We start from the raw sequence: 21,323 nt of genomic DNA, 5'->3' as shown, positions 1-21,323 counted from the left end.
GTGTCGGTGTGTGTGTCGGTGTCGGTGTGTGTGTCGGTGTCGGTGTGTGTGTCGGTGTCGGTGTGTCGGTGTCGGTGTGTGTGTCGGTGTCGGTGTGTGTGGCGGTGTGTGTGTCGGTGTGTGTGTCGGTGTCGGTGTGAATACATGCCAGAACCGATACCATAACATGACTATATTAATGGGAAATACTCCTGAAAGAGCAATATAGTAATCATAGGAAAAAAACAAGGAGCCAAGAAAAACCCAAGTATAATTACCTATACAAATATGTAACATATACCATGAGAAATCTTCATAAAAAATTACAAAATTTTATTGAAACATTAACACAGAAACATATACAAAAAAAAAAAAAAAAACCACGCTCCCGGGACCGCTCCATTGCAAGCGCCAGCTTCCGGTCCCAGGGCTGGTGTGCGACAAGCACCAGCCGCAACGTCACGGTCATGTGACGTCATCACAGGTCCTGCTCATACCAGCCCTGGAACCGGAAGCTGCCGCTTGCAATGGCGCAGTCCCGGGAGCGTGGCAAGGAGCAGGAAAGGCGGCGGATGGTAAGTATAGCAGGACTTCAACGGGCCTTCGGAAGGTGAGTATATGTATGTTTATTTTTATTTTTTTAAGTCTCGATACTACGTGGCTCTGTGCCGTTTACTCCGTCGCTGTGCAATATACTATGTGGCTAGGCAAAATACTACGTGGACATGCATATTCTAGAATACCCTATGCGTTAGAATCGGACCACCATCTAGTGTGTATAAAATATATATATATATATATATATATATATATATATATATATATATATATATATATATATATATATGTTCTGTCTCCGCCATCTAATATTGTTACCCTGATTATTTGCTTGCATAATTGCAGTTTCCTCAGTATACAGTATTGATATATTCATGCCTTTATTCATCTGTGATGCTTTGGCTACCTCTAGCGGTCAGAGTTATGTTGGCAGTTCAATCTTGTTTTTGTATTATCCATGTCTGATTCTCCTCCTCCTTTGCAATGCATTATGGTAGCTCAGCCTCCATTTCCCTCCATTTTTCCTTTCACTTTCTTCAGTTTGCCTTCAAGGAAAGACGCTTCACTTCATCCCCCTTGCGATTGCATTGCCGGTATGTCTTCATGCTTCCTATAGATATTTCTGCTCCATATTAGCCAAGCCTAGCCAGTTGTACTCCCAGTTTAGTCACTAGCTTTCTAAATGTTATGCATAATGTATATCATGTGTATTATGTATCTGTTCTATGCCATGCACTGATTCTATGTATATCATTGTTCACAGTTTCACCGCATCAATATACCACTACGTTTAATAAAGCACAGACTCAACCACAGTCTCCTTATTGGACCCCGGTATAGCGGTTTAGCTGACTGTATAGCTACGTATGAGCCTGCCTCAGCTAGTGAGGACAGAACAGTGAAACGGCAGCCATCCAACTAGTGGGATTCAAGTCACCGGCTACACAGAGACTGAATACAGCTGCAGCAATCTCTGCACAGCCAAGCACTCTCCCAAGACACCATGTCTCACAAATCACATAGGACAAGATCTGTTACTTCCGTCTCCTCAAAGACAACATCCATCAGCAGCGCGGTCGCCATTGCCCGCGCAAATGCTGAAGCCGCCAAAATACGAGCGAGCTTTGCTGACCAAGAGATGCAACTTAAATTAGAAAAAGCACGCCTAGATGACGAAGAGAGAAGGTCACTCAGAGAGAGACGAGCAAGAGAGAAGGTCACGCTTAGAGAGAGCCGACCAAGAGAGAAGAACGCAGTTAGAGAAGGCACATGTGGATGCCGCCTTAGAAAGCCTAGCAGCAAAAAGGGAAGCTGCCGCAGCCCTCGCCGAAGCAGAATCGCTAGAAGCCGCGCAAAATCCCAAGCTGCATAGCCAAAGCAGTACGTCGAGTCTGGAGTTTCCACTGCAAGACTCACCACAACGCACATCTCAGTATGTTAATGACCTTCCTGATCCAAACTATAACCCTGAACCAGTACCAAAACCAGAATACGACACCTCCAGCGAAGTGAGCGAGAGTCGTCACGAGGCACAGGACAGAAACAAACTCGAAAATGTGAGGCAAAACAACTCTGCTAATGACTACCTTGCCCTTTATCAGGTAACCAACGTGATTCACCCTGCTGACACACCGTACATCAGGCCAAAGCAATACGACACCGGCTGGCGCCACCCTGAGGACACTAACAGGTACGAACGCACCTCATCACTATCAGGGCGACCCATCACCAGTATACTCTGCTGACAACCGGTTCACAACAGAATTTGCCAAGTTCTTCACACGACGTGAACTGGTTGCCAAGGGACTCATGAAATTCACTGACCGAGCTGAAGGTTACAGAGCTTGGAAAGCTTCCTTCCAAAATGTCATTAGAGACTTGGGGCTACAACACAGGGAAGAGATAGACCTGTTAGTCAAATACCTGGGAGAAGAGTCAGTCAAACACGCAGTAAGGATCAGAGACATTAATATAAACCGCCCTGAGACTGGCCTCAAAGAGATCTGGAAAAGGCTGGATGAGTGTTACGGCTCAGCAGAAGTAATAGAAAGAGCCTTGTTCAAAAGAATCGATGACTTTCCTAAAATATCTAACAAAGGTCTCCAGAAACTTAGAGAGCTAAGCGACTTGCTAAAGGAAGTCCAAGTTGCCAAATACGAGGACGACCTACAGGGACTTGCATTTCTCGACACAGCCAGAGGTGTTAACCCTATAGTCCAGAAGTTGCCCTACAATCTACAGGAGAGGTGGCTCACACATGGTTCCACGTACAAATACAAACACAGCGTTCCATTCCCTCCCTTCTCCGTTTTTGTAGACTTCATACACCAACAAGCGAGAATTAGAAACGATCCCAGCTTTGACTTTGCAATACCATATGCCACACCATCACCACCTGCAAATCCACGCAGAACATCTGTGGCAGTACACAAGACTTATGTTTCTTCTTCAGATTCTAATTACAGGTCTGCTGGCTGCTCCCAATCAGAGACAAAGGTGCAGGACCCTGACAAGCAGTGCCCACTTCATCAGAAGCCTCATCCTCTCCTGAAATGCAGAGCCTTCAGAGGAAAATCTATGCCAGATCGCAGAAGCTTCCTGAAAGAAAACGGTATCTGCTACAAGTGCTGCTCGTCCACAGCTCATCTTGCCAAGGATTGCAAGGTCAGTGTAAAATGCACAGAATGTGGCACCACAGATCATAACACCGCTCTACACCCTGGCCCAGCTCCATGGAGTACACAAAACACGCCAGCTGACAGTGAGCATGGCGGGGAGGAAAGGAGCACTGATACAGCTACGCCAGAGATCACTTCACAATGTACCGAGGTCTGCAAAGGGACAATAGACAGTAGGTCCTGTTCAAAAATATGCCTCGTCAAAGTATACCCGAAGGGCCATAGAGACCAAGCTGTAAGACTGTATGCTATCTTAGATGACCAAAGTAATCGATCCTTGGCTAGATCAACGTTCTTTGACCTATTCAACATCAAAGGGCCAAGCACTCCCTACTCCTTAAAGACGTGTGCAGGTACTGTGACAACAGCAGGAAGGAAAGCTACTGACTACCAGATCGAGTCTTTAGACGGACAATTCTGCCTACCACTACCTACGATCATCGAATGTAACCAGATCCCAGACAACAGATCTGAAATCCCTACGCCAGATGTAGCAATCCATCACGCTCACTTAAAACAAATAGCACACCTCATACCGGAACTCGACCATCAGGCCCAGATAATTCTGCTGTTGGGGAGAGATATCCTACAGGTTCATAAAGTGAGACGTCATATCAACGGACTCCACAATGCTCCCTATGCCCAAAGGCTAGACCTAGGATGGGTCATAATTGGCAACGTATGCTTGGGACGCATGCATGCCCCATCTTCTGTGACAAGCATGCTGACAAATACATTGGAGAAAGGACGTCCATCTCTGTTTCAACCTTGTAACAATGAGTTCCATGTCAGGGAACTGCCACACAGCATCCAACTGCCCAACCATCTAATAGACTTTACTCACGACAGCAGTATAGTGTCGGGAAGCTATGAGGATCAGTTAGGGTGCACAGTCTTCCAGAGAACTAAGCAGGACAACCAAGTGGCAATGTCGGTAGAGGACAAGTTGTTCTTAGCGGTAATGGACAAGGGACTCGTTAAAGATGAGACCAACAGCTGGGTCGCACCTCTTCCCTTCAAAACCCACAGACCACGTCTACCGAACAACAGAAATCAGGCATTACAACGTTTCTCCTCTTTCAAACGTAATCTGCAAAAGAAACTAGAGATGAAAGATCACTTTTTCTCCTTCATGTCAAAGATTTTTGAAAACTGTCACGCAGAACTAGCTCCCACTCTCAAAGACTCTGAAGAATGCTGGTTCCTACCCATGTTCGGAGTATACCACCCTAAGAAACCAGGCCAGATCAGAGTCGTGTTTGATTCCAGTACTAAATTTAATGATGTCTCCCTGAATGACGTTCTACTGACAGGACCAGACCTCAATAACAAACTACTGGGTGTACTTATGCGCTTCCGTAAGGATTCCATTGCCTTCATCGCTGACATCCAGCAAATGTTCCATTGTTTCCTTGTGAGAGAGAGAGACAGGAACTTCCTAAGATTCTTCTGGTACAGAGACAATGATCCTAATAAAGAAGTCACAGAGTATCGCATGAGAGTGCACATCTTTGGCAACAGTCCTTCACCTGCAGTCGCCATTTACGGACTCAAAAGGTCAGCTCAGGAAGGAGAACCAGAATACGGAGCAGATGTCAGACAATTCATAGAAAAGGACTTTTATGTCGACGACTGTCTAAAAGCCATGCCTTCAAATGAGACTGCCATCAGTCTTCTCAGGAGAGCTCAGGACATGCTTGCCTGCTCGAACCTTAGGCTTCATAAAATAGCCTCAAACAGCCAAGAACTCATGGAAGCGTTCCCTTCTCAAGACCTATGTAATGGTCTCAGAGACCTGGACCTGGGGTCAGACCCCGCACCAATGCAACGCAGCCTCGGGCTTCTCTGGAATCTACAATCAGACACTTTCACCTTTCAGGTCAGCCAGGAAGAAAGGCCTTTCACACGTAGAGGCGTCCTGTCTACCATCAACAGTCTGTACGACCCCTTGGGTTTCGCAGCTCCTGTTACTATACAAGGCAAGGCCCTACTAAGAGACTTAACTAGGGAAACATCTGACTGGGATGCACCTCTGCCACCTGATAAGAGGATCCAGTGGGAAGAGTGGAAGAACTCGTTAGCGGCACTCTCCAACTTGCATATGCCAAGACCATACACCCCTGTGCCATCTACTGAGATACAGAGCCAAAGACTGTACGTATTTGCAGATGCTTCTGTCAAAGCAATTGCCGCTGTTGCCTACCTCAAAACTGTAGACTCCAAATGTCAGTGCCACATTGGTTTCGTCATGGGAAAGGCCAAACTCGCACCACAACCAGAGCACACTATACCCAGGTTAGAGCTTTGTGCCGCAGTCTTAGCCGTTGAGTTAGCGGAGTTCATCGCATCCGAAATGGATATCGACCTGACACAAGCCAAGTTCTACTCAGACAGCAAAGTAGTCCTGGGATATATCCACAACGAAACCAGGCGATTCTACGTTTATGTCAATAACAGAGTGCTACGAATCAGGAGATCAGTTCACCCACAGCAGTGGCATTACATACCCACAGACCAGAATCCCGCAGATCATGCAACTAGAGCAGTTGACGCAAGTCGACTAGGAAGCACAACGTGGCTCTCTGGACCAAAACTATTGTACATTGAGGAATGTTGAACTAGTAGGAGAGGACTCAGATGCTGAAATCCACCCTCAGGTGTCTACACTACATACAATGACCTCTGTTATCCAGCTTGGATCTTGCAGGTTCGACAGATTCTCAAGTTGGAAGTCACTTACTCGAGCCATTACCTGCCTGACTCATATAGCTCGCTCATTCGGGACCACCAGAACTCGTGACATGGAAAAATCTAAAGGAGCAGCGAGGCTCACTCACGAAAGCCTAATCACCGTCATGGCTGAAGCTGCAGCTATAGTCAATGCAAGACCCCTAGTTCCAGTTCCCAACGACCCTGAGGAGCCTTTGTTATTGACTCCAGCTACTTTACTTACCCAGAAAACAGGACTGTCCAGTGCCCCTCCAGGAGGATTCGACGCGAAGGACCTCTACAAGCGCCAATGGAGACAGGTACAAAGTCTTGCAAATACTTTCTGGGACAGGTGGCGCAAACAATATTTGTGTACCCTGCAGCCACGGACGAAGTGGCAATCTACTAAACCTAATCTGAACATAGGTGACCTTGTTCTTGTGAAAGACTGTCAGATTCACCGGAACCAGTGGCCACTTGGTCTAGTTACCGCAACGTTCCCGAGCAAGGACGGCAACGTCCGCAAAGTTGAGCTAAGGATGACCAAAGGGAATGAACCTAAGACATTTTTCAGACCGGTATCTGAACTGGTCCTATTGTTGCCTTCGGAAGAAAGGAGTAGTGACATCCGTTGATGCCAGACGGGGAGTGTTCTGTCTCCGCCATCTAATATTGTTACCTGATTATTTGCTTGCATAATTGCAGTTTCCTCAGTATACAGTATTGATATATTCATGCCTTTATTCATCTGTGATGCTTTGGCTACCTCTAGCGGTCAGAGTTATGTTGGCAGTTCAATCTTGTTTTTGTATTATCCATGTCTGATTCTCCTCCTCCTTTGCAATGCATTATGGTAGCTCAGCCTCCATTTCCCTCCATTTTTCCTTTCACTTTCTTCAGTTTGCCTTCAAGGAAAGACGCTTCACTTCATCCCCCTTGCGATTGCATTGCCGGTATGTCTTTATGCTTCCTATAGATATTTCTGCTCCATATTAGCCAAGCCTAGCCAGTTGTACTCCCAGTTTAGTCACTAGCTTTCTAAATGTTATGCATAATGTATATCATGTGTATTATGTATCTGTTCTATGCCATGCACTGATTCTATGTATATCATTGTTCACAGTTTCACCGCATCAATATACCACTACGTTTAATAAAGCACAGACTCAACCACAGTCTCCTTATTGGACCCCGGTATAGCGGTTTAGCTGACTGTATAGCTACGTATGAGCCTGCCTCAGCTAGTGAGGACAGAACAAATTAATATATATATATTTTTTTTTTTTTTTTTTTTTTTATTTTTTTTTTTTATTTATTTATTTTTTTTTTTTTTTCAGTTTCTTCCTGACAATGATTGCAATCACAAATTCTTTGGTATTATTATCTTCATTTAATTTGTCTTAAATGAAAAAACACAAAAAAGAATGAAACAAAAAGCAAAACATTGATCATTTCACACAAAACTCCAAAAATGGACCAGACAAAAGTATTGGCACCCTCAGCCTAATAATTGGTTGCACAACCTTTAGCCAAAATAACTTCGACCAACCGCTTCCGGTGACCATCAATGAGTTTCTTACAATGCTCTGCTGGAATTTTAGACCATTCTTTGGCAAACTGCTCCAGGTCCCTGATATTTGAAGGGTGCCTTCTCCAAACTGCCATTTTAGATCTCTCCACAGGTGTTCTATGGGATTCAGGTCTGGACTCATTGTTGGCCACCTTAGAAGTCTCCAGTGCTTTCTCTCAAACCATTTTCTAGTGCTTTTTGAAGTGTCTTTTGGGTCATTGTCCTGCTGGAAGACCCATGACCTCTGAGGGAGACCCAGCTTTCTCACACTGGGCCTTACATTATGCTGCAAAATTTGTTGGTAGTCTTCAGACTTCATAATGCCATGCACACGGTCAAGCAGTCCAGTGCCAGAGGCAGCAAAGCAAGCCCAAAACGTCAGGGAACCTCCGCCATGTTTGACTGTAGGGACCATGTTCTTTTCTTTCAATGCCTCTTTTTTTCTCTCCTGTAAAATCTATGTTGATGCCTTTGCCCAAAAAGCTCTACTTTTGTCTCATCTGACCAGAGAACATTCTTCTAAAATGTTTTAGGCTTTTTCAGGTACGTTTTGGCAAACTCCAGCCTGGCTTTTTTATGTCTCAGGGAAAGAAGTGGGGTCTTCCTCGGTCTCCTACCATACAGATCCTTTTCATTCAGACGCCGACGGATAGTACGGGTTGACACTGTCGCACCCTCGGACTGCAGGGCAGCTTGAACTTATTTGGATGTTAGTCAAGGTTCTTTATCCAACATCCGCACAATCTTGCGTTGAAATCTCTTGTCAATTTTTATTTTCCGTCCACATCTAGGGAGGTTAGCCACAATGCCATGGGCTTTAAACTTCTTGATGACACCGCGCACGGTAGACACAGGAACATTCAGGTCTCTGGAGATGGACTTGTAGCCTTGAGATTGCTCATGCTTCCTCACAATTTGGTTTCTCAAGTCCTCAGACAGTTCTTTGGTCTTCTTTCTTTTCTCCATGCTCAATGTGCTACACACAAGGACACAGGACAGAGGTTGAGTCAACTTTAATCCATGTCAACTGGCTGCAAGTGCGATTTAGTTATTGCCAACACCTGTTAGGTGCCACAGGTAAGTTACAGGTGCTGTTAATTACACAAATTAGAGAAGCAACACATGATTTTTCAAACAGTGCCAATACTTTTGTCCACCCCCTTTTTTATGTTTGGTGTGGAATTATATCCAATTTGGCTTTAGGACAATTCTTTTTTGTGTTTTTTAAATTTAAGACAAATTAAATGAAGATAATAACATAACTTGTGTTTGCAATCATTTTCAGGAAGAAACTGAGTATTATCTGACAGGATTGCAGGGGTGTCAATACTTTTGGCCACGAGTGTGAGAGTATATATATATATATATATATATATATATATATATATATATATATATATATATATATATATATATATATATATATATATATATATACACACACACCCGCATACATACTAGATGGTGGGCAGATTCTAACGCATCGGGTATTCTAGAATATGCATGTCCACGTAGTATATTGCCCAGCGACGTAGTATATTGCCCAGCCACGTAGAATATAGCAGAGCCACGTACTACGGTATGTTTTAAAATTGTGAAAACATGCATGTGTGTTACTCGTGTCTTTGTTTATATTTGTACAGGGACTCAACTTGGGATCTATCAAATTTGTATTTTTTTTTAAGCCTTGAATCATCTGATTTTATGTTTGTGTGAGTTTCTTCCTTTCTTTTCAAATTACAACTTATTGAAGTCAACATTTATATGTAACAATAAAGAAACACAAAAAACAAATCCCGAAGTGCCAGAATAAATCCATCTTAATCATCATAACACAACTTGCTCAGCATTTTCAACCTGAATTCTTTGAACAAGCCAAAAGAAAAAAGGTCATCATATCCTCAAGTGTGATTCTCCAAATACAGTCTGATCCTAATTATATGTTAAAAACAAGATTAAAAGAACCAATATTTTTACCACCTATTTATACATGGAACAATTTTTTTTCTACTATATCACTAAACATGTCATTCATGAAGTGTTTAAGAAGAATAGTACAGTAGTTAAATCCTCGTTCTATAAAATATGAACTAATCAAACAATTAATAGGTTTTTACACTGGCCTGTTATCATCAATGTGTCCCTTCTAGTGGGTGAAATGTCATCTTGTCCATAAGGGCTCACTAGCAATGGCCGTTTCCTTCTGTGTCAGATTATGTGCGGTCATGGTGTCAGGCTCCACCTGAGTTAATATCTGATTTTTGTTCACTTTTACAATGTCTGATTTTCTTGGATGCACAAAGGACGGCGCTGGACCAGAAGCTGCAGAAAAGTCACTTCTACGTCTTCATTTTCACAACCTTTGGAGAGTCCAGTAGCCGCCAGCGCCGATCATATTCACAGGTCACATAGCCAGTTGTGTCATCCATTGCCGATCTTGTGCCGCCTTCTACCACTTCATGGTCGTCACTGTCTTTATTTCCACTACATGGGATGACAGTCCGGTATTGCTGAGTCCCTGTGATGGGTTCTGCTTCCTGTAACTGATGTTATAACAAACTCTCCTCCTCCTCTTCGTAGTCCTGGTTTGTACAATACATGAACTGGATGTTAAGAATATTTTTCTCCCTCCATTTGAGGAGTTGCCTGGGTGATAAGATTTGGTGTGAATACGGTCTGTGGAGGCCCGAGCTGCCGGCCGGTCATCTGCTCTGCAGTCACCGTCTACCCCTGCTCATTCTCAGCCCTAACAAAGCTTCTCCTCTGTCCTTTCCTGCTTCTAAGTGGTAACATATTAAATAATACAGTAATATCTAGCAATCATGGATTATTTGGTAAATATAGACCCCACACTGTTAGACCACAGGCTGAACAGATCTGAAATCAAGATTTTTGAACTGACACTGTAATAGTTTTATTTTTTAAAATATGATCCCATCACGATCCCATCTTGTGTTTTGGTACAGATGTGGCTAGGAGCATAGCAGGCACATGTGCAGTTTTTGAAATTTTTAAAGGGAACCTGTCACCCCGTTTTTTGAGATTGAGCTATAAATACTGTTAAATAGGGCCTGCGCTGTGTGTTCCTATAGTGTATGTAGTGTACCCCGATTCCCCATGTATGCTGAGAAATAGCTTACCAAAGTCGCCGTTTTCGCCTGTCAATCAGGCTGGTCAGGTCGGGAGGGCGTGGTGACATCGCTGGTTCTTCCTCAGCTTTACGTTGGTGGCGTAGTGACGTAGTGGTGAAGACACAGCGCGCGATCTGCGCTGTCATCCCTTTCGTCGGTGGGGGCGGCCATCTTCCTGGGGCCGCGCGTGCGCAGATCGAGTGCTCTGCTGCACGGGGCTTCAGGAAAATGGCCGCGGGATGCCGCGCGTGCGCATTAGAGATCGCGGCGGCCATTTTCCCAAAGCCGAGATGCAAACTCGGCTTTGGGAAAATGGCCGCCGCGATCTCTAATGCGCACGCGCGGCATCCCGCGGCCATTTTCCTGAAGCCCCGTGCAGCAGAGCACTCGATCTGCGCACGCGCGGCCCCAGGAAGATGGCCGCCCCCACCGACGAAAGGGATGACAGCGCAGATCGCGCGCTGTGTCTTCACCACTACGTCACTACGCCACCAACGTAAAGCTGAGGAAGAACCAGCGATGTCACCACGCCCTCCCGACCTGACCAGCCTGATTGACAGGCGAAAACGGCGACTTTGGTAAGCTATTTCTCAGCATACATGGGGAATCGGGGTACACTACATACACTATAGGAACACACAGCGCAGGCCCTATTTAACAGTATTTATAGCTCAATCTCAAAAAACGGGGTGACAGGTTCCCTTTAAATTAAACGTTTTTTTCAGAAATGCGTTTTAACCCCTTAGTGACGGAGCCAAATTTTTGAAATCTGACCAGTGTCACTTTATGTGGTAATAACTCTGGAACGCTTCAACAAATCCCAGTGATTTTGAGATTGTTTTTTCGTGACACATTATACTTTATGATAATGGTAAATTTAGGTTGATATGCTTTGTGTTTATTTATAAAAAATATCAGAAATTTGAAAAAAAAATGTTAAAAAATTAGCAATTTTCAAACTTTGAATGATTATCCCTTTAATCCCGATAGTCATACCACAGCAAAACATTAATAAATATTTCCCACATGTCTGCTTTACATCAGCACCATTTGCAAAATGTTATTTTATTTTGTTAGCATTTTAGGAGGTTTAAAAATGTAGCAACAATTTAAATTTTTTTCGAGGAAATTTACAAAATGTATTTTTTTAGGGACCTATCCATGTTTGAAGTGAATTTGGGGGTCCTATATATAGGGAAATCCCCACAAGTGATACCATTTTAAAAACAGCACCCCCTGACATATTGAAAACTGCAGTCAGGTAATTTGTTAACCCTTTGGGTGATTTTCAGGAATTAATGCACAGTGGCATGAGAAAAATGAAAATGTGTATTTTTACCACCTAAATGCCTCTAACTTCTGAACAGAGTACTACAGCCATCAGACTCTAAGGCCGCTATTTGGTCGTGAATTGCCATGGCAAACATCAGGACCACACAATCATGATCTGAGGGCACCAATTGGGATAAAGAGGAAGCCCCCACACTCTGTTAACCATTTATAATGATGTAGTCACTATTGACAGCAGCATCTAAGGGGTTAAATAGATTTGGATGGTGCAAACACTTATCATGGCTGATGCAGCAAGTTGTCAGCTATGGTGCACAGCCAACAGCTGCTGGATTGTCACCTGTATGGGGATATAAGTCTCTTAGGCTACGTTCACATTAGCGTCATGCGACGCTGCGTCGCCGACGCACGGCAACGCATGCGTCATGCGCCCCTATCTTTTACATTGGGGACGCATGCGTTGCGTTGTCGTGCGTTTTCGGTAAAACGCACGACGCATGCGTCGTTTCACCGCACCTGGGTGGCGTCGGAGACGCGACAATGTTGCATTTTTCGAGCGTCTAAAAAACGCATGCGTCGCACTTGCGTCGACATTGCGTTAAAATCTCCATTGAAACACATTGACAACGCACTTGCGTCGCGTGTGTGCGTCGTGCGTGCGTTGTACGACGCATGCGTCGTTACATAAAATTGAACAAAAAGGTGTCTAGACAGTGTCTAGACAGTGCAAACAGTAGATAAACATCCCCCCTATATAAAGAAAATGTTTGGATTGTTTGTCACTTCTACTGCAGCATCTTGAGGCAAGAAATCCATCACCAGAACACTTCTACACATCCCAGAACACTTCTACTTATCCGCTGTCCAGAGATGTAAGTATACAATGATTCTGTGCATTTTCTACATGTGGTTTAAAATTATTTTTGCAAGTTGTGTTTTATATTCTGCACTGTGGTTAAAGATATTGTTGTATTTTTAGTCTGGTTGTGATGTATGGCGTTGTATAGGATGGCGTTTCATTGTGTCTGCGGCCTTGATGATTGTTCTTTTCAGGATAGAATTTTATTTTCAATTATTTGGTTTGGTGGTGTTTTTTGTATTCAGTTGTGATGTTTAAAAATTGCGTTATATGATGGCGTTTAATAGTCTCCGGCCCTGACGGTTTTATTGTAAAGTATGGTAGTGCATAGAATGATTATGCGCCCTTTTACATGTAATAATTTTTTTATTGCAAGTTGTGTAGTTCTGCACTGTGGTTGTGTAAAGACATTGTTGTATGTTTCTGGCTGTGATGTATGGCGTTGTATGCCCTTCTATTGTCTCCGGCCCTGTCGGTTTTATTGTAAAGTATGGTGTTTTTAAATATTTACATTTTTTTCCTTTCAAAAATCTATTGTGTTTTTGGGGTTTCTTGCTCCGTGGATTACTGTACTTTAAAAAAAAAAAAAAACTTTTGGTATTACAACATGGGGTCTGTTGTAGATCTTATCTTTAGGCTTTAGTTTAATCTGGCATTGGGTTGTCTCAGCCATTGTTTCTTTAATTTAATCAATGTGGCAGTGTTGTTTGCTCAGCGTTAGGTTGGAGTGCAATGTTGTTTGTGGTTTAAATGCCTTTTTTTTTTTGTTTTGTTTTTTATATTGCTGGATTGTGCATAGGAGCATAGGAACAATTATTTTGTTCTTTATTTCAGAATTGCATTAATAGTCATGGCCAGCGGCAGTGATTCCAGCACCCCACCGCTGAGGAGTGAGGTGAGTACATGATCTACTATTACTATATTCGCTTTCATTTGTAGATGGGTCACTCAACTTTTTGGTAAACTATTTTGCAGGCTTCTTCAAGTGAGGAGGAGAGCCAGGAGGAAGAGAGGGAGCAGGAGCAGAGACCGGAGCAGGAGCAGAGACCACGGGGCCAAGCTGTGGTTGCAGGACGGAGAGTAAGTTTTTTTTTTAAACTTTTTTTTTTTTTTTTTTTTGGGCGGGTATGGGGGGTGGCGGGATGGGGTGGTGTTGTGTGTGGTAGGTGGCGGTGGAGGAGGTAGGGTCAACTTTTATTTATCTTGCAACAATTAATATTTTCCATTTTTTCTAGGTTTCACAACGGGCCCTGGATGAACCCCTCAACATCGACCTCATGGTGGCATCCATAGAGGAACGGGGCCCGTTGTGGGACAGCCGTGACCCCCGGCACGCGGACCAGGGCATATTGCGGTGTATGTGGAAAGAGGTGGCACAATTGCTGTGGGATGGCTTCGACAGCGCTTCCCCCACGGTCAAAGCTAGTTTTCGTAAGTATTTCCAAAATGCTGCTGTGACCCATCATGCTAGGATTACACAACCGTCTGTGATGTCTTCTATTGGTATTGCACACGGTTGCGTAATCGTTGTCAATATATTCTCTAAATTTTGTTGTGTTTTTTTATTTATTTATACACAGTTCGAAAACTGCGGACCAGATGGCGCTCCATGAAGGACCGTTTCAAGAGGGGCCTGAAAAAGGAAGGACAGGCCCGTAGTGGTGCAGCGGCTTCAAGGACCTCGGTTTACAAGTATAACCGTATACTGCAATTCTTGAGACCGGTCCTTGAAAGCAGAGAGTAAGTCTAGTACCTATGCACACACCTAGTTTTTACAACATGCATATTCACATACTACATTCCAGCCACTTAGCTTATTGCCCAGCCATTTATTTTGGCAAGTACAAAGTATTTAAACAAAAAAAAAAAAAAGGTGAGTTCACCGAGGCGTGAAAAGTAAAAAATACATACTTTTATCCTCTTCAATCATAAGCAGAGGATGAAAAATCAGCACAATACCATAGACACTATCTACGCGTTTCAGGTGGCAGGGAACATCAGACCTGAAACACGTAGATAGTGTTTTTATTGTATTGTGCAGATGTTTCATCCTCTGCTTCTGATTGAAGTGAATAAAGTATTTTGTTTTTACTTTTCACGCCTCGTTGACCTCGAATTTATATTCATTTCTGGTATTCTCACACTTTACACAGCAGCTCCCTTCTGGGATTACTACAATGGTGAGCGTGACTTACTAGTAATGTCCCTGAAATCGGAAGTATACAGAACACAGAAAGCTAGTAGATTGGCCATGCCCAGCCAATATTTCATAGGGGATTAGTATAGTACCTATCCAGGTGTATCCCCGATTTAGTTATACACAAATAATTAAAATATTATAGACACGCCATACATTCCACTGCAAGGCAGGTTATGTTCCCATGCTTGCTCAGCTCAAAGGACCTGTGATGACGTCTCGGTCACATGACCGTGACGTCATGGCAATTCCAACGTAAGCATAATTGTCTGGCGTTAAATCGCAATCATGGGTGACTATTTGGAATAAAATAAATGTGTTTTTTTTAATATTGATGGTGCATATGCAGTGTTAAGATTAAAAATAGGTTAATATTAATGGCGGTAATGGATACCTGGCGGTAAAGTTAATTAATGACGCCTGTGAAATTTGATATTTAGTATACTAATGCTTTCCTTATGTTTTCACAGAACACACAGCAGCACCCGCGAGCCTGTCCGACCCTCTGGAGCGGTCCTTTGTGAAGCGCCATCTCAAGCCTCGCAGCCATCCCACAGCGAGAGCAGGTCTGCACCACCACAATCTGGCGAACCGGCAGCCGGTCCATCAGATGTTCCCCTGGCCGAGGCCTCTGTCGCTCCTTCCTTCGGGTCTTCCCGACAGCGTCAGCGGGCCTCGGACAGGGCGCCCATGCCCGAATTTTTACATTTGAGTACCGTCTTTCAGAATGGTTTCAAGGCGCTGTGCGATAAAATGTCAAATATCGAGCGGCGTCTTGAAAACATCGAAACGGATCTCGCGAGGCCGGCGAAACATTTTTTTAATGCCCTTCACAACGGGATGGTTGAACATCTTACGCCGGAACTCCAGATTTCGGTCATGCAGGGCTGCAACAATCTTTATGTCACTGCTCTGCAGCAGGCTCGGGTCATGCAGTCAGCGACAAATGCGCCCACAGTACCATCGCTGGCTGCCATGACTCCGACTCCTGCTGCAGAGCACCACCACAGAGGTCCGCGTGACGAGGGCCACCGCCACCACAGAACAGAGCCCCAAAGGTCGGAGCAAGACCGGCCTTCAAGGGCACACGGGCACAGACGGGAAGCCGACCCACACACAGAGGGAGAGAGGAGGAAAAAAAAGAAGACCAAGACGACGACGACTAGCACTACGACCTTGGCTATGGCTGCTCCCACAACTACCACCAGAACACAGCCTGGGTCGACCCGGAGCACACCAAGTACCCAGGCTGGGTCTACACGGAGCACACCCAGTACCCAGCCTGGGTCTACAAGGAGCACACCGTCAACACAGCCTGGGTCGACCCGGAGCCGGAGTAGCCAGCCAAGGACACTGGTCGTCGTCCCTCCTCCTCCTCCCTCACCTGCTTTGGAAGTATCCCAACAGTGGATGGATGTCGGCATCCCGTCAAGTATCATTGAATATGCTGCTGCTTCCTCCCCCTCGTCCTCCTCCTCGGTCTCTTCCACACCCACCAGAAGTGAGGGATATCAATCCCCTTTAGTTGTGGATGTAGGTACCCCGTAATGTTATGTCCCTAATTTTTTTTCCTGTCCCAAAATAAAAAATTTATTTGGTTTACAAAAAATTGGTTTTTATTGTCTCAAATAAAGTTTTCACCAAATGACACCTTGCGCCGTATACACAAATATTGTCTTTGTAACACCTGATGTGCAATGTCTGACAATATTTTTTAGATTTTTTTTTATTAATTGTTTTATAGGCCTGGCGCTCATTGTACTATCAGCTGTTACAAACACAACCAGCATTGCTCAATATGTCAAGTTTAAAATGTACCATCACACAACGATTTCAGTATAGATAAAGTTGGTTTATTTGTGTAACCAACGTTATCTTTTCTGTAATCGTAAAACGATAGAGCCCCTGCTGTGAGATTTTGGGTGTCAACGAATGATTATGATTTTTTTTTTGTTACCCACGCTGTCATTGTTGGATCGGCGAGTTAGACACCGATCAAGCGATGTCTTTATTTTAAAATAGGTAATATTGGGTTACTAGCGCAGTGTTTTAAACACTCAAATAAAAATTAAAAAATACCCCACAAATCAAAAAAGGTGTCAACCACGTCCCTCGCCGTCATCTTTCCGCAATTACTTACACTGTGATTCCCGCCCGTAAATCAGAGCACACCGTTAATAATAAACGCTGTACTGTGGTTTAGGGCTGGCACAGTACGGAAAGCTGACGGCGATGGACGTGTCACACACCGTAATAAAATGTTGTTTTGTATTTTTAATAACTACATTTACAATGGTAAACATCGTGAGTGCGGCCATGCGCTTCATAACATTTCCCAGATTACACGGGACTTGCTCTTTTTGGGTTGCTGGAGAGCTGGCTGTGTGACAGCTCTCCAGCAACCACACGACCAATAAACAACGATCACGGTCCGGTGGTATCACTGGTAGTTATCGTTGTAGAATAGTTTTATTAATGTACCTTAAAGGGAACCGGTCACCTGAATTTGGTGGGACTGTTTTTGGCTCATATGGGCAGAGTTTTGGGGTGTTCCAGTCCCACAAAATACAGGTGACTGGTTCCCTTTAAAATATTGGTCAGGTGAGGTGGAAGCAATGTTCACAGTGTCGCCACTATTTGACTCTGGACAAATTCTACCATCCTGAGTACAATAGTGTTAACTCTGTAGAGTTTTGCAAACATGATAGTTTCCCTCCTTGTCAAGCCAGGTTCCATATGAAAATAGTCTTCAGTATTAATTATGGTTAACAAGGTGGGAGCCGATGAAGTTTTATACGTCAAAACTATGGTACTCACGGCTGCAAATTTTATTGTTTTGTCACAGTCCATTTGGGTACTGGTGCTCACATAAATTTTGTGGGACAATCATTACTTTCAATAAAATAGGATTTTTTACAATTACTATGGAAAAACGGATGGGAGATTTGTTTTGTGAAAACGGAAAGGCACAATAAACTTTATTAACAAACACAACGCATTAGACAATCGGGTGACATTAATAACCAAACATATGATGGTTACATGGGCTCCACAGTGTTTACATAACATCATAACAACACGTTGAATTACACCATTTGATCTTGCCAAGAAACACGGCCAACATCGGAAACAAAATATGCAGCAAATTGGTCCCTCATATGAGCAATCTCCAAAGTTGTCCGCAGAGGATGAGCTTGATAATCAGGCAATGGATTTTGTATGGGTTCATCGAGTTCAACGTTGACTCTCTCTTTATCAATAATAAAATTGTGTAGAACCACACACGCCTTCACCACCTCATCCACTGTCTCAATTTTCAAATTTATTGCGGATCCTAAGATACGCCATTTGGACACCAGAATGCCAAAGGCGCACTCCACAGTTCTTCGGGCCCTGGACAGTCTATAATTAAAAATACTTTTTGTGCGGTCCAACCCCCGACTAGAGTACGGTTTAAGTAGGTTGCCACACATTTGAAAAGCCTCATCCCCAACCACAACAAATGGCAGGGCCGGGCCTTCGGTGTTAGGAAGAGGTCGTGGATGGGGGAAATTAAAATTGTTCTCGTATAATCTTCGGCCCATGTCAGACTCCTTAAATGTCCGTGAATCATTTGCACGACCAAACGCTCCAATGTCCACAGCGAGAAACCTGCAGTCCGCACCTGCAATTGCCATCAGCACGGTGGAAAAGTATTTTTTATAATTATAAAAAAGAGATCCACTTCTTGAAGGCTTGGTAATCCTAATGTGCTTGCCATCCACGGCTCCGATACAGTTAGGGAAATCACAAACTTTTTCAAATTTTTGGGCGTTGGCATGCCATAATTCTCTTGTAGGGATGGGTAAAAATTCCTCCCTGAGGTTGTCCCACAATGCGCGGCATGTGTCTGCAATAATACCCGACAGTGTTGAGACTCCAATCCGAAACTGGAAATGCAGTGATCTCAATGTCTCTCCGGTAGCCAGGAAACTGACAAGAAGAAAAATAAATAAATATAATTAATTTAATTGTTATGAAAGAATTTTTCATTTTTAATTACAATCCCCCACCCCAAAAAACAAAAACACGTTAATTTAAAAAGTGGCAAGAACATATAAATCCTTCACATTCCATTACGTACCGTAGAGTCACCAGCAGACGTTCCTCAGGGGAAATCGATTTACGGAGCTGCGTGTCCTGCCTGGATATGGCTCCTTCCACCAGACGCAGCAGATATCGGAAGCTGTCTTTTGACATCCTGGTGTACTCAAAATATTTGTCCTGGTTCTCATTTAATTCGCCAAAAAGACAATGGTACACTCCACGACTCTCTCGGACTTCCACTATAGGGTGTAGCCAAAAACGCCGACGACTCCTTCTCCGTTGTTTGTCTCTTTTCCTCTGTTCTTGACAGGCAAAAGCATAAGCTATAGCAAGGGCTAATTCCAGCTGAAAAGTGAGGTAGATACTCTCCATGGAACGATCCATCTTGATGCTCTATGGTTGGAAATAATGTATGCCGGGGTATATATACCACTATTACATTAATACCCACCCCCATCTACCCATTGGTGGCATTATCGATTGTCTAGACACTAGACCCACCCTCTTCTATTCATTGGTGGTGTTATCTAGTGTCTAGACACTAAATTGTGTGTAAAGATCTAATCAGTGTTTGACAACGCATGCGTCGTAAAACGCTGCGTTTTTGTAAAAACGCACCAAAAACGCACCAAAAACGCTGCGTTTTACGACGCATGCGTCCGACGCTTGCGTCACAAAAGTTGCGTTTTTGCGTGCGTTTCCGATGCGTCGTGCGTTGCGTCGGCGACGCAGCGTCGCATGACGCTAATGTGAACGTAGCCTTATATCTCAGGTCAGTTAAAAGGCGTATTGGCGGTCACTAAGGGGTTAAAGTTTTGCGCTTGCGTTCGCATAGGTAAATTATCAAAGATACTCTTGTGACATATCTAGTGAAAGCCTGTACAGTTCTGAGTAGAATGGGGTTTATTTTGTTTCTCTATCTCTTTTCTAGCCTGAGTTATGGGGAGAAATGTAAAGGCATGCAACACCGAAATTCGCACTTTTTCCGAACTTTGAAAATAAATAAAAAAAATTAAAAAAAAATCTAGAATTTTTTCTTCTTTACATTTTGCATTCTCTGACACACTTACCAAATAACAAAATCTCAAAAGAATTAAAAATATAGTGGTAAAAATCATTGGTTCACTTGACATGGAATGACCCAGTCACGTAGTATATTGCCCAGCCACGTAGTATATTGCCCAGCACAGAGCCACGTAGTATAGAGACTTAAAAAAAATAAAATAAACATATACTCACCTAGAGCCCGTTGAAGTCCTGCTATACTCACCATCCGCCGCCTTTCTCGCTCCTCTCCACGCTCCCTGGATCGCTCCATTGCAAGCGGCAGCTTGCGGTCCCAGGACTGGTGTGAGCAGGACCTATGATGACGTCGTGGTCACATGACCGTGACGTCACATCAGGTCCTTGCCGCACACCAGCCCTGGGACGGGACAGAAGCTGCAAGTTGCAATGGAGCGATCCAGGGAGCGTGGAGAGGAGCGAGAAAGGCGGCGGAGGGTAAGTATAGCAGGTTTGTTTTGTTTTTTTATCATGACATTTTTACCATTGATGCTGCATAGGCAGCATCAATAGTAAATAATTGGGGACACACAGGGTTAATAGCAGCGGTAAGGGAGTGCGGTACACCGCCGGCCGTTACCGCTGCCATTAACCCAGTGTGAGCGGTGAATGGAGGGGATTCTGGAGCAGGCGCCGGGCAGTGATTGCAGGGAAGTAGGGGAGGGACTAATCGGACTGTGCCCATCGCTGATTGGTCTTGGCAGCTGCCTGTCATGGCTGCCGCGACCAATCAGCGAACGAATAACATATATATATATATATATATATATATATATATATATATATATATATATATATATATATATATATATACCGTATTTTTCGCTTTGTAAGACGCTCCGGATTATAAGACGCACCCCAAATTTTGAGGAGAAAAATAGGAAAAAACTATTTTTTAATAAATTGGTGGGGCGTCTTATAATCCATGCGTCTTATTACTTACCAGGGGTTGTGGTTGTGGTGGATCAGGGTCCCAGGCTCGTTGCCGGAGGCAGGAGTGGAGCATTGCTGCAGGCTGGGATGAGGGGGTCTGCAGGGGGCTCCTGTGCTGCAGGGGGGCTCCTGTGCTGCAGCCTGGGATGAGGGGTCTGCAGGGGGCTCCTTTGCTGCAGGCTGGGATGAGGGGTCTGCAGGGGGCTCCTTTGCTGCAGGCTGGGATGAGGGGTCTGCAGGGGGCTCCTGTGCTGTAGGGCTGTCTCCGCTG

The 21,323-nt window shown here is 44.1% G+C and overlaps 3 protein-coding genes across 3 annotated transcripts in view; 1 reads left to right on the top strand and 2 right to left on the bottom strand.

Annotated features, from left to right (window-relative positions):
• Positions 1–21,323, bottom strand: part of REXO1 (RNA exonuclease 1 homolog) — a 256,903-nt gene that overhangs the window by 220,757 nt on the left and 14,823 nt on the right. The window lies entirely within an intron of this gene.
• Positions 12,562–16,519, top strand: LOC138657537 (uncharacterized). Its single transcript, XM_069745308.1, has 5 exons — positions 12,562–13,669; positions 13,750–13,854; positions 14,010–14,205; positions 14,355–14,514; positions 15,442–16,519. Exons 1-5 carry the CDS (start codon positions 13,625–13,627, stop codon positions 16,517–16,519), a joined length of 1,584 nt encoding a protein of 527 aa, XP_069601409.1. The 5' UTR covers positions 12,562–13,624.
• Positions 17,916–19,801, bottom strand: LOC138650489 (uncharacterized). The gene is made up of 2 exons (XM_069740646.1): positions 19,095–19,801; positions 17,916–18,943 (listed from the first exon to the last, which is right to left on the bottom strand). The coding sequence occupies exons 1-2, from the start codon at positions 19,439–19,441 to the stop codon at positions 18,058–18,060; spliced, it is 1,233 nt and encodes a 410-aa protein (XP_069596747.1). The 5' UTR covers positions 19,442–19,801; the 3' UTR covers positions 17,916–18,057.

Source organism: Ranitomeya imitator, chromosome 1 (genome assembly GCF_032444005.1).
Source record: "Ranitomeya imitator isolate aRanImi1 chromosome 1, aRanImi1.pri, whole genome shotgun sequence".
NCBI lineage: Eukaryota > Metazoa > Chordata > Amphibia > Anura > Dendrobatidae > Ranitomeya > Ranitomeya imitator.
Note: the sequence above shows the minus strand (reverse complement) of the source record. Positions and strands in the feature narration are given on the sequence as shown.

What these genes read in the sequence shown, in the direction of transcription:
- LOC138657537 (XM_069745308.1), top strand. Translation starts at nt 13,625, where the DNA reads ATGGCCAGCGGCAGTGATTCCAGCACCCCACCGCTGAGGAGTGAG. An exon ending in CTGTGGTTGCAGGACGGAGA is followed by an intron (nt 13,855 to 14,009) that starts GTAAGTTTTTTT and finishes CATTTTTTCTAG; the next exon opens with GTTTCACAACGGGCCCTGGA. An exon ending in CCGGTCCTTGAAAGCAGAGA is followed by an intron (nt 14,515 to 15,441) that starts GTAAGTCTAGTA and finishes ATGTTTTCACAG; the next exon opens with AACACACAGCAGCACCCGCG.
- LOC138650489 (XM_069740646.1), bottom strand. Translation starts at nt 19,441, where the DNA reads ATGGATCGTTCCATGGAGAGTATCTACCTCACTTTTCAGCTGGAATTA. An exon ending in CGTCTGCTGGTGACTCTACG is followed by an intron (nt 18,944 to 19,094) that starts GTACGTAATGGA and finishes TCTTCTTGTCAG; the next exon opens with TTTCCTGGCTACCGGAGAGA.